This window comes from Macaca nemestrina, chromosome 17, assembly GCF_043159975.1.
Source record: "Macaca nemestrina isolate mMacNem1 chromosome 17, mMacNem.hap1, whole genome shotgun sequence".
In the NCBI taxonomy this organism is placed as follows: domain Eukaryota; kingdom Metazoa; phylum Chordata; class Mammalia; order Primates; family Cercopithecidae; genus Macaca; species Macaca nemestrina.
The window spans coordinates 53,760,712-53,772,705 of record NC_092141.1 but is presented as its reverse complement, the minus strand read 5'-3'; the positions used below and the strand labels follow the sequence as shown (position 1 = coordinate 53,772,705).

The window sequence follows — 11,994 nt, the reverse complement described above, 5'->3', positions numbered from 1 at the left end:
CAGAGCTTGCAGCGAGCCGAGATTGCGCCACTGCACTCCAGCTTGGGCGACAAAGCGAGACTCCGTCTCAAAAAAAAAAAAAAAAAAAAAGTAGACTAGAAAGTGCTAAGTGACAGGGCATATTTGTTTTTCTTTCCATTCGGACTTTTTTTTTTTTTTTTTAAAGACTAGTATACAAATTACAAATGCTGGATGAGCTCAAACTCTCAAATATGCATTATTATTTTCACAGTCATCTAATTTAGAGACAGTGGAACAAATCCAAGTAACAACTTTATTGTAGTATACAGCACAATTTTTACATACATAATAGTGGTTTTGACAGTGTTACTTTTGAGCAGACCTTAGATGAATCCACAAAGTTAATATATTAAAAATAAAATATACACAGTAAAACAACAGGCAACCAGATGTTCAGAATCATGCAGATAGGAGTGGTCTGGTTGGTGTTATCACTGGGTACCTTGCCTATTTAACTCACCAGCAAATACCACTTCTTCTGTTTCTCGTTCCCATATAATTCATCAAAATCAGAGTTCTAAACATACACAAAATAAACCTCTTTTAAAGCCCCATCAGTAAAAAATTTCAATTAATAAGCTTATCATCAAACCAAGAATTCCGCTGACCATTTGCTCAGCCGATTACTAGGAAACAGGTAATATCAGCACCCGATCTAAAGGCAAGCCTATTTCATGTATTAAAACACCAACAAGAGAGATTAACCGACAAAGCAACTATTAACAACATATTAATCTTAATATAAGACACTGAGAGAAAAGTAAAAATAATACATAAATATCACTCCACTGAGCCAGGATATAACTCATGGACTACCAGATACATGAGTTTCTACCTGTCAAACAATGCTTTAAATATTTTTCTAGGAAAAAAAAACCACACACACACACAATATATATTGGAAGATGCAAAGGAAAGGCAGAAATGTGAATGTATGCATCTAGTTCCACAATTTAAAATAAATATCAAACTGACAATATCAAGCTAAGTGACAATGACTTAACCACTGGGCACCAAACAGGCAATACAACTGCTCACTGTAATACATAAAGCTCTTCAGGAGTTTCCAGCAGATGGCCATCCCAATAATATTGTCATAATACAGATAAAATACTCATCCACTGTGGAAAGAGACCCTGAAGAGAATGTGGCAAAGGCATAGAGAAAAAGTTAGATCTTTTGAAAAAGTTAATGATATCAAAATACTTTTCCATCACTGGTAAACCAAGCTAGGTCAAGTATGTGTCCCAAAGCAGCACTGAATTCAGAGTAAGAGGTTGGCAGAAAAGTTTGGAAAACTGCAGTTTTTAAAAATTGGCAATTTCTCCATGCTTGATAAAACTATCAGAAGAGGTATAATGTTTGTTCGTTTGTGGAATGTTGACTGCTTGCTGCAAAAATTCACAACATGAATGAGGACCCGCAGAGATGCGTATCAATGAAATATTTTTTTAAAAATTTACAAAAAACTAAAGTTTCTATTTAAAAAAGAACCATGTTATGCCAAGATGAAACATGGTAAAAAGTAGTGTAAGTTCTGTCCATGATTCTTTACCTAGTGAATGGGAAAGTGATAGAAACAATTTTCTTCTTAAAAAGGAAGCTTTGTTATTGCACTGACTTTTACAACCCGACATAGTAATTTAGAAAAATCATGTAGTAAAATCTGTAAAATTAAAATACAAAATTCTGGTTTGTAAACATCAGTTGGCCAAGTCTATTCAGAGTCCTTCATGATAGTGGAATGGAATGAATAATTAATTCACTACCTTATTTATTTGCTGTGAGGGGGAAAATTCCAGAACACAGCCTTTATACTTTCACAGTAATTATATTCAAAATATATAAAGAAAGTCAGTGCAGTTATCTTATTTTTTTTCTTTCCCTGTGCAATGTTCAGCTCTCACCCCACTCCCAAGTGCCATAATTGAAATAATACTGGTTTGGAGACTTAGTACAGATTGGTCATAAATGCCGCATAAAGTCTGTAGGACTTCGGTAAAGGTATTTCCAAATGGCGTAGTAATGCACTGCAGCTGCCGTGGCCACAAACAGGTGCCAGATGGCGTGGGCAAATGGAATGATGCCATCACTCTTGAAGAACACAACTCCCAGGCAATAAATTAAGCCCCCACAGGCAAGTTCCTGAAGTCCATCAGTGTTGTTCTGTCAAAAGAGGAAAAAAATAAATAAAAAGGGTTTGATGTTACTCTGCATGGCACGCTGCAGATAACTGTAATTCTCTCTAAGGCTCTTGATTTTCTAGACAATGAAGAAGCTGTGTGAACACAATCCTGATCTGTAAACATGAACCAAACATAAAAAAAGTCTCTCATACATCGACCTGGATTGCCCTTTGGACTGACAATCTTGAGTTGAGCAAGCAATCACATTACAGGTCCCAAATGAAAAAGCAGAACATTCTGCTCATTTACAGCATATTTAAGTAAACTGCAATCATAGCCAGACACAGAAGTTCATTTTAATAAAGTGCAATCCTCTGTTCTCATCTTCCCCTTTAAATGCTTTCTTCCCTACTAAGGCAGGCCCAAGCCGCTCTATTTATAATTTACATCTCAGCCAGGGTATTCACTTCCCTTTGTCCTTCTCAAACACTGTTCTACACTGATTGCTTCTTTGAGACTTCCCCTGCTTATGTGAGCTTACAGATTCCTTAAGGCTGACACAAGAAAAGAGTAACTAGAAGTGACCTCTGAGATCATAGATCACTTAGTACAAGATATTTCCTAGCCTTCTAGATGTCTCCAGGCCTTTTTGTCTTTGAGCCTGGCCATTGCTTATCTTAGCAGTAAGTTAATATTCTTGTGTGTCTCAGGGCAGAAGGGAGAATATTTTAGGCCGTTCTTGGTTTTCAAAGATCAAGGCCCATCTACAAGATTAAAATGGCTTGTATGAATGAGGAGAGAGAATACAGGCAATGCTTAGAAGCTGCTGAAGAAGCAAGTCAGTCCCCTGGATTTCTGAGGACTAGGAATAGAAAGGAGACAAGTTCTTCGGAGTGAGCGGAAACCTAAGGCAGATCATGGCAGGGCCTTGGAAGGGGATAGGTGTGTGGGTGTCCCAGAGGCCTAAGCACTGAGCAGCAGTCTTGTGAGCCCCACAAGAGTAAAGGGAAGCTCTAACTCAGGCACCTAATTAGAATAGACCCCAAGGGCCTCGGCTAAAAGCAAGGCAACAATCGACCATCATGAGCTAAGGACCAGGTGTGAGGATCTAGGACCAGTCGTGAGCATCAGTCCTTTTTCAAAGTTCACAGAAGCCCCCATGTTTTGTGTGGGATCAAAAGATGGGGAGCTGGGCACGGTGGTTCATGCCTGTAATCCCAGCACTTTAGGAGGCCGAGGCGGGCGGATCACGAGGTCAGGAGATCGAGACCATCCTGGCTAACACAGTGAAACCCCGTCTCTACTTAAAATACAAAAATTAGTCGGGCGTGGTGGCGGGCGCCTGTAGTCCCAGCTACTCGGGAGGCTGAGGCAGGAGAATGGCATAAACCTGGGAGGCGGAGCTTGCAGTGAGCTGAGATCACACCACTGCACTCCAGCCTGGGCGACAGAGCGAGACTCCATCTCAAAAAAAAAAAAAAAAAAAAAAGGTAAGGAGCCAATCCGAATGGACTGACGTCAGATTTCTTCCTAACCTTGGTAAGGAAACACTTCAGCCAGATTTATTTTTATTTAAAAAGTAACACAGACAAAATACCACACGCTATTAATTCCTCAAGGTTATACAGCAATGAGTACACATTATACAAAATTATTTGTGTGTGTATTAGGAGCCCTCTTCTAGGATAGGGGTAAGGCTGTCATCAGATTCCCAAAGGGGCACAGGGACTCCCAAATGGTAAGAGTCACTCATCCAACACAACCCCCTTATTGCAGAAGTGAGGAGACTAAGGCCAGAGCAGTGAAGTGGCCTGAACAAAATCACGTGGCTGGTCACTGTTCCAAAATACCCTTTTTTTTTTTTTTTTCCTTTCTGCCAGAACAAGCGAGACACCAAACCAAGTACACAGGTTAGTTTTGACATATATTCTGTTAACAAGTATTCTTCAGATACCACATTTATCTCAACTTTCAAAGACCTAGAACATAGTTAATTCTGTATCAAAACAGAATTGTTTTTCATTATCATTATTGTAACTATGTGCCAGGCACTGTTTGAAGCACTTCATATATTTATTCATTTAATCTTCACAACGACCCTAAAATTAGGTACTATTATCCCCATTATACAGATCAGAAAACTTTTTTATCCAGTCTGACAATCTCTGCCTTTTAATTGGAGTGTTCGGTCCACTGTGATGTAATTGTTACTATATAAGAGGTACCTAATTACTGATATGGTTGTATTGAAGCCTCCCGTCTTGCTCTCTGTTTTCTATTTGGTTTCATCTATCCTTTGTTTCCATTTTCCAATTTCCCCACCTGCTTTAGATTAAATTGAATAACTTTGGGATTCCATTTTATCTTTTCGCTTGATTACGTAACTATAACATTTATTTTGCTTTTGTTGTTGTTGGTGGTGGTGGTGGTTATTCTTTTTTTGAGACGGAGTCTCCTTCTGTTGCCCAGGCTGGAGTACAGTGGCATGATCTCAGCTCACTGCAACCTCTGCCTCCTGGGTTCAAGTGGATTCTCCTGCCTCAGCCTCCCAAGTAGATGGGATTACAGGTGCATGCTACCACACCCAGCTAATTTTTGTATTTTTAGTAGAGATGGAGTTTCATCATGTTGGTCAGGCTGGTCTCAAACTCCTGACCTCAAGTGATCTGCCCGCCTCAGCCTCCCTGGCTAAATTTTTGACATTAATGTTATTAAACTGAGCTAACTTCAACTTAAAGTTGATAGGGCTTTTTTGTTTTTTATTTTCCTTTCAGCATTTTATTTTATTTATTTTTGAGATGGAGTCTCGTGCTGTTGCCTAGGCTGCAGTGCAGTGGCCTGACCTCAGCTCACTACAATCTCCTACAACCTCTGCCTCTTGAGTTCAGGCAATTTTCCTGTCTCAGCCTCAGCCTCTCGAGTAGCTGGGATTACAGGAGCTCTGCCACCATGCCCAGGTAATTTTTGTATTTTTAGTAGAGACAGGGTTTCACCATGTTGACCAGGCTGATCTTGAACTCCTGACTTCATGTGATCCACCTGCCTCAGCCTCCAATGTGCTGGAATTACATGCGTGAGTCACTGCACCTGGCTCCTTTCAGCATTTTAAATGTGCCATTACATTGCATTCCTGCTCCCATGAATGCTGATAAAATATCAGTGGTCATCTTCTCTCCTTGCTCTTTTTTCTCTCTCTGGCTGATTTTAAGATCTTTTCTTTGCCTTTGTTTTTTAATAATTTGACTTTAATGTGTCTTAGTGTAGTTTTCTTTGTGTTTATCGTGCTCAGGCCTCCTTGTGCTTTGTGGATCTCTAGGTTGATATTTTTCATCAAATTTGGAAAAGTTGTAACTATTATTTCTTTAAAAAAAAAAAAACAAAAAACCCATAAAACAGAAAACCCAAAACCAAAAACTGCCCCAATTTCTTTCTCCTTTTGTTCATTTTTAAATCACTCTTTTCTCTCATGCTTCAGTTTGTATAGTTTCTACTGACCTGGCTTCAAGTTCACTGACCTTTGCTTCTGCAATATCCAATCTGTTATTAAATCCCTCCAATAATTTTTTTTTTCTCAAGACATCACAGTTTTGGGATCCAGAATCTCCATGTGGATTCTTCTTCATAGTCTCCATGTATTTTCTGAGATTCCTCATCTGTTTTAAACTCCTCGTGTGGGAATCTCAATATCTCTCCCGTCTTTTGATCTGTGTCTATTGATCGTTTTCCCTTAGGTATGTGTCACTTTCCAGTTTCTTGCCTAACTGGTAATATTTATTATATATTTATTATTTATTTTATTACATTATTATTGATTTCTGATAATATTTACTTATGGTACACGCTAAGTTGTTACGGTAAAGATTCTGTTGTATTCCTTTAAAAATGGTTGAGTTTTGTTCTGTTAGGCGGTTTACTTACTGGAGGATCAATTTTATCCTTTCGAGGTTTGTTTGGGCCTTGTTATGGTAGTTCTAGAGTAGCCCTCTCTCTAGGGATAGAGTAGCTCTATGCCTAAGCTGTGGCCTTGGCAGCGTCAGCTGAGTGCCTGGGATGTCCAGCACCATCTGTGAACTCTGGCTGGTTGGAACTTCAATGTCTCTCAGCACTGGGCACTGTCTGGAATCTCCATTTATCTTCCAGCCTTCTAAGAGTTATTTGCAACTGGAGCTTGCAGAGTTTTGCCCTGCACAAATTCAGCTTGATATCTGGACAACGGCTCAAGGAAACTGCTTTATGGATTTCTGAAGCATCCTCCCTGAGCAGCTCCCCCCTCTTCCATACCCTGCCCCACAAACTGCAGCCTTGTCGGTAGCTTGAAGTGTAATTTCTGTTTCCTCCACCCAGGCTGCTATTCTCTGGGCTTTACCTCCTTTTGTTGTTGTTTGGAAAGTGTCTCCAAGGAAACAACTGGGTGAATTCAAAGCTCATTTTCTTGGTTTCTCTTCCCTCAGGGATCACAGTCCTGTACTGTGTTCAGAGCCAAAAAACAGTTACCTTTATTCCTTTTCCAGTTTTGCAGTTCTTTATGGCAGAAGGATAAGTATAAGTATAGTACCCATGATTCTGACCAGAACCAAAGATTCGCATTTTCATTCATTCTGTTACTGTGTTAGTTGCTTTGTTACTTCATTCATTCTGTTACTTTGTTAGTGGTTTATGAGGTCCTTTTTGATCTGGACTCTTGTCTAGCTCTCCAGCTTTGTTACAAGACTTGTGCTACCTGCATACCTGCCCCCACTATGCATATGTACGTAACTGAAGCTGGTACATGTATTTTATGTTACAAACAATGAACTATTTTCATTTCTCCAAAGATGCTGGTGCTTTCCCCTTCTCTGGGCTTCCTTCATGCTGTATTTTCTACCTGTAACATTTGCCTCACCCCTTCCATCTCTCAGCTCCTACATGTTTTTCCAAATCAGCTGAAATATCACTTCCTCTGGTACTCCTGTAATGCTCCCATAGCAGCCTGAACTTTCCCAAAAAAAATTTTATCAAATTTCATGATCTCTTTTTCTTTAGTAGGAACTGTATTTGCCTGCTTGATTCTATTGATTTGCTTTCCCTTAGGTGTGTGTCATTTTCCAGTTTCTTGCCTAACTGGTAATATTTATTTATTATATATTTATTATTTATTTTATTACATTATTATTGATTTCTGATAATATTTACTTATGGTATATGCTAGGTTGTTACAGTAAAGATTCTGTTGTATTCCTTTAAAAATTGTTGAGTTTCGTTCTGTTAGGCAGTTTATTTACTAGAGGATCAATTTTATCCTTTCTATGAAGGCAATGTGGGGGATCATCCTGCTTGATTATCAGAAACATTACTCACCCGCTATTGTACCACTTATGGAAATATCAATTACAGATTTAGGCTAGTAAAATTACTGGATAAACCTGCTCTTATGATACCCAGAGGGAATTTGCTTGAAATTCTACTCTAATAATTAGGCTGCACAAACCTTGCTTATATTGCTTTGGGTGTCCTGAAATGCCCTCTAACTACATGGCCTTCAAGGCTGATTTTCTCATTTCTGTCACTAAACTCCTCCTCCTAACCAATCCCTGTTGCTTATACCATCTATATGTATTTTGGGTGCTAGGTAATTATTAAAACCATCATAAACCTCATATCTCAAAGAAATGTATTTTGTTATAGTCTCATAAAGACATCCCCTGAAAAAACAGAACCAGATTTGAAAGTCTTAAACCTTTTATAGGTGTTTCTGTGACCAGGAAAAAAACTATCACAGAATCATGTTCCTATAGCTAGGCGTGAAGCTTATGCCTATAATCCCAGCACTTTGGGAGACCGAGGCGGGTAGATCACCTGAGCTCAGGAGTTCAAGATCAGACTGGCCAATATGGTGAAACCCTGTCTCTACTAAAAATACAAAAAATTAGCCAAGGGTTGCAGCCGGCATCTGTAATCCCAGCTACTTAGGAGGCTGAGGCGGGAGAATCACTTGAACTCAGAAGGCAGAGGTTGCAGTGAGCCAAGATTGCACCACTGCACTCCAGCCTGGGCGACAGAGCAAGGCTCTGTCCCCCCACCCCCCCCAAAAAAAAAAAAAGTTCTTACAATGTGCCTATGAGATTAGGAGTGAAATCATAAGTACAGTTCTTCTGAATGACATAGGCTCAGAAGAGTTCAAACTAAACTCATTGGGACCTCTTTAATTAATATAGTGCCTAGAGCCTAAGATACTGGAATATATAAGCCAAAGGCCTGGTAACCAGGTGGATGGAACCATGAAGTTGTAATAATATATTTTCATTTCAAAAGGACAGAGACACACAGACTTCTCAACAGTAATTCAATTTGAAAGGGAATTCAAATATATACATGCAACTGCCTATTACAGGTAATGTTACACTTTACCCACAAAAATCCCCAAAAGATATAGTCAAGCAAAGTAAAAGGAAAAAAAAAAAAGTGCTTGCCTTAGAAAAGAGAACAAACAAAAAAAAGTGCTTGACTTATGACTTAAAAGCAAGGGAAAGGAAAAGTAAGAGTAAAGGGATTTGAAAAATATCTCTCTGAACCTATTCTGGTTCTGATTCAGGAAAGTACCATAAAGACATAAACATACCTAAATTTATAGCTTTCCCGAAATGTACATGGTGCCTAGTGCAAGCTTACGAGTTGCTGGCACACTTCATTATTTTTATTATTTTTTTGAGACAGGGTCTCGCTCTGTTCCTCAGGCTATAGCGCAGTGGCATGAACAAAGCTCACCACAGCCTCAACCTCCTGGGCTCAAGCAATCCTCCTGCCTCAGCCTCCCATGTAGCTGGGACCACAGGCACATGCCACCATGCCCAGCTAAACACTTCATTATTTATAAGTTATTTTTGAGTCTCTATTTAATGGACATAACTTCAGAAAGAAAAGCTATATATCATATCTATAATCATATTAAGTTCCAGCAGTTTAAAAGAAAATAACTAAAATTCTGAAGCCATGTCTTACCATTGACGTCACCACCAAGGCTGGAGAGAATCCCATTGTGAGATAGAAAAAGAGTTCAACCACCTTATACCTGTAGGAACAGAAGTGCAGTTAATTTAACTTATGCATTTCTATAACACCTAACAATTTACATACCAGCCTTTCCTTTCTACTTTTGAGAAAGAAATGTAAACTCTTAACTATTCAAATACAATGTTATTTCTCAGCAGGCAACCACTAGGCCTCTAACTAAAACACAGTAGTTGAGTAATAAGGAACTAGCATTTCTTTCAGGGTTGAAAAGGCATCAAATCCCACATGCTACCTAGAAAATGTTTTCTGCCAGCCAGGTGCAGTGGCTCACGCCTGTAATTCTAGCACTTTGGGAGGCCGAGGCAGGCAGATCACGATGTCAGGAGATCGAGACCATCCTGGTTAACATTAACACTGTGAAACCCCGTCTCTACTAAAAATACAAAAAAAATTAGCCGGGCGTGGTGGTGGGTGCCTGTAGTCCCAGCTACTCAGGAGGCTGAGGCAGGAGAATGGCGTGAAACCGGGAGGCGGAGCTTGCAGTGAGCCGAGATCACGCCACTGCACTCCATCCAGCCTGGGCGACAAAGCGAGACTCCATCTCAAAAAAAAAAAAAAAAAAAAAAGAAAATGTTTTCTGCCAAAAGTAGTTATCGTTTAACCCACTCCACCTTGTAAAAGATTTCCTCTTCTGATCCTAGAGTGTCTGCTTTCATTACCATTCCAATCCATAGCTATAAGTGAAATTCAGAAGATGAATGGAGATGCAGCCTGGAGCCTAGTTTATCAGCAAAAAGGAACGGCAAACCCTAAGGAAAGGACCTGTAATTCTGTTTGTCTCTTTATTTTGCACCTGCACAAACTGTAATTTTAAGGTTCATCACATTAGACTACAAAAGATCTAAAAACTCCAAGAAATACATTGCACTGAAATTCAAATTACCTTTCAGCCTAATCAAATCAGACTATAAGCTCCTCAAAGGCAGGAACCAAGATTTAATTATGTTTTGATCTGTAAATCCTAGAATAGTACCCGACACAATTTAGGTACTCCCTAATGTCCGCCAAACTGAATGGCCAAAGGTGACTCATACCTCATTCATCGTGTTTTATACTCAAAGCCTACCATGAAATAATCATATAGGGGAAGAATGGGTTTATGGGCTTTGTTTATACCAGAAGGCCGGCAAAAGGAGAAAAGATAGTTGCCTTTCTTGACTTCCTAGTTTATTCAAGGATATAAATAAGAGATTTGAGTCCAAGAAGCAAACTGTTCCCTCGGACTTATATATACTATAATATATAACAGTACTCAGCAATGCTAATTATGGTAAAAAGGTATTTAAGTGAATTTCAGAGCCAAAAAGTAGTGAAAACTACCATTTTCTTCTTCTGAAAGGGGAAAACAATTTGGTACTTTCTGATAAACACAAATTATGTTCAATTCTGAGAGCCATTCTGCCAAGCACAATAGATAAAGAATTTAATGAACTGTAAATAAACCCAATGACAAAGATTTCATGGTTGTGTGTTTCTCAAATCCAAACATACAGGGTAACGAAAAGAGCAATGGAATCAGAACTGGGATGTTTGGGTCCTAATTTCCAGATGAGTCACTAATTTGATGCATATCCTAAATGTTCTGATTTTTTAATCATGAAGCTGGAATAGGGGATCTTGAAGGTCTCCTCTAGAGCGAAGATGCTAAATTTCAATAAGCTTTTGTTTTTATATTGCTCAATAATTAGGACTGTCAGCTATGAATAATTGGCTAAAAAGCAGTAACCTAGAGCTAGGATATTAAGAGTTCCAATGTCCTTCCCAACATCCTTTTTCTCAAGATACCCTTTTTGGAATACCCTATACGCCCTTCTTTAGGTAAGTATTGTGCTGGGCATTTAATACCTATTTTCTCCGATCTTCATAAACACCTTGACAAGTGGCTGTTTTTCTCACATGACTGAATCACAGAGAATAAGGCCAATTTGCCTCATGCTATAGAAATGAAGTCTGACGGACTCCAAAGGGGCTGGTCACCATGTCCCCTCAACTGCATTATACCACACCTGTACCACTCTTGTTTTTCCACAGCAATCTTTCCACTAATAATGGATACCAAATGGTTTTGAAGATTTATTAAAAATAACATATTCTATTTATGTATTTCTACTATTTTGAAGTACGAATAAAAGTAAATTATATTGCAATGCAGGTAATATTTAGGCAGTTGATTTTAAAACTATCAAATGTAAATTATTTTCTCTTACTTTTCATGGTAGAGAAATACATAAATGGTTCCTCCAGCTGCCATGAGCCAGATAAACCAACGCATGTGAGATGCCAGGGGTCCAAGTTCACGAAGATTTAACCTAAAAATGTAAACATGACAACAAAGAATAGAAGTGATAAATGAAGGGAATTAATAGAACCTGTGTCATTGAAAACTGAGAAAGACTTAGGATAAGAGCAGGAAGAAAAGGCACTCAACACATCAAGGAGGCATTTGGGCAATTTAGGTAAAATTAAGCAACTAAAAGACAAATTTGTCAGTCAACCTTTAAGACTCAGAATTAGGCCAGGAGCTCACATCTGTAATCCCAGCACTTTGGGAGGCCGAGGCGGACGGATCCCTTGAGGTCAGGAGTTCAAGACCAGCCTGGCCAACATGGTGAAACCCCATCTGTATTAAAAACACAAAAATTAGCCAGGCGTGGTGGCATGTGCCTGTAATCCAAGTTGCTCGGGAGGCTGAGACAGGAGAACACTTGAGCCCGGGAGGCGGAGGTTGCAGTGAGCTGAGATCACACCACTGCACTCCAGCCTGGGTGACAGAGCAAGATTTTGACTAAAAAAAAAA

General features: G+C 39.2%; 1 protein-coding gene across 1 annotated transcript in view; it reads right to left on the bottom strand.

The window, feature by feature from the left end:
- Positions 1-260: 260 nt before the first annotated feature.
- Positions 261-11,994, bottom strand: part of LOC105476773 (monocyte to macrophage differentiation associated) — a 29,073-nt gene continuing 17,339 nt past the window's right edge. The window contains exons 5-7 of the mRNA XM_011732944.3: positions 11,405-11,506; positions 9,126-9,195; positions 261-2,187 (exon numbers count right to left, since the gene is read on the bottom strand). Of these exons, the coding sequence (XP_011731246.1) occupies positions 1,987-2,187; positions 9,126-9,195; positions 11,405-11,506 (373 nt within the window). The 3' untranslated portion in view covers positions 261-1,986. The remainder of the gene's footprint in view (positions 2,188-9,125; positions 9,196-11,404; positions 11,507-11,994) is intronic.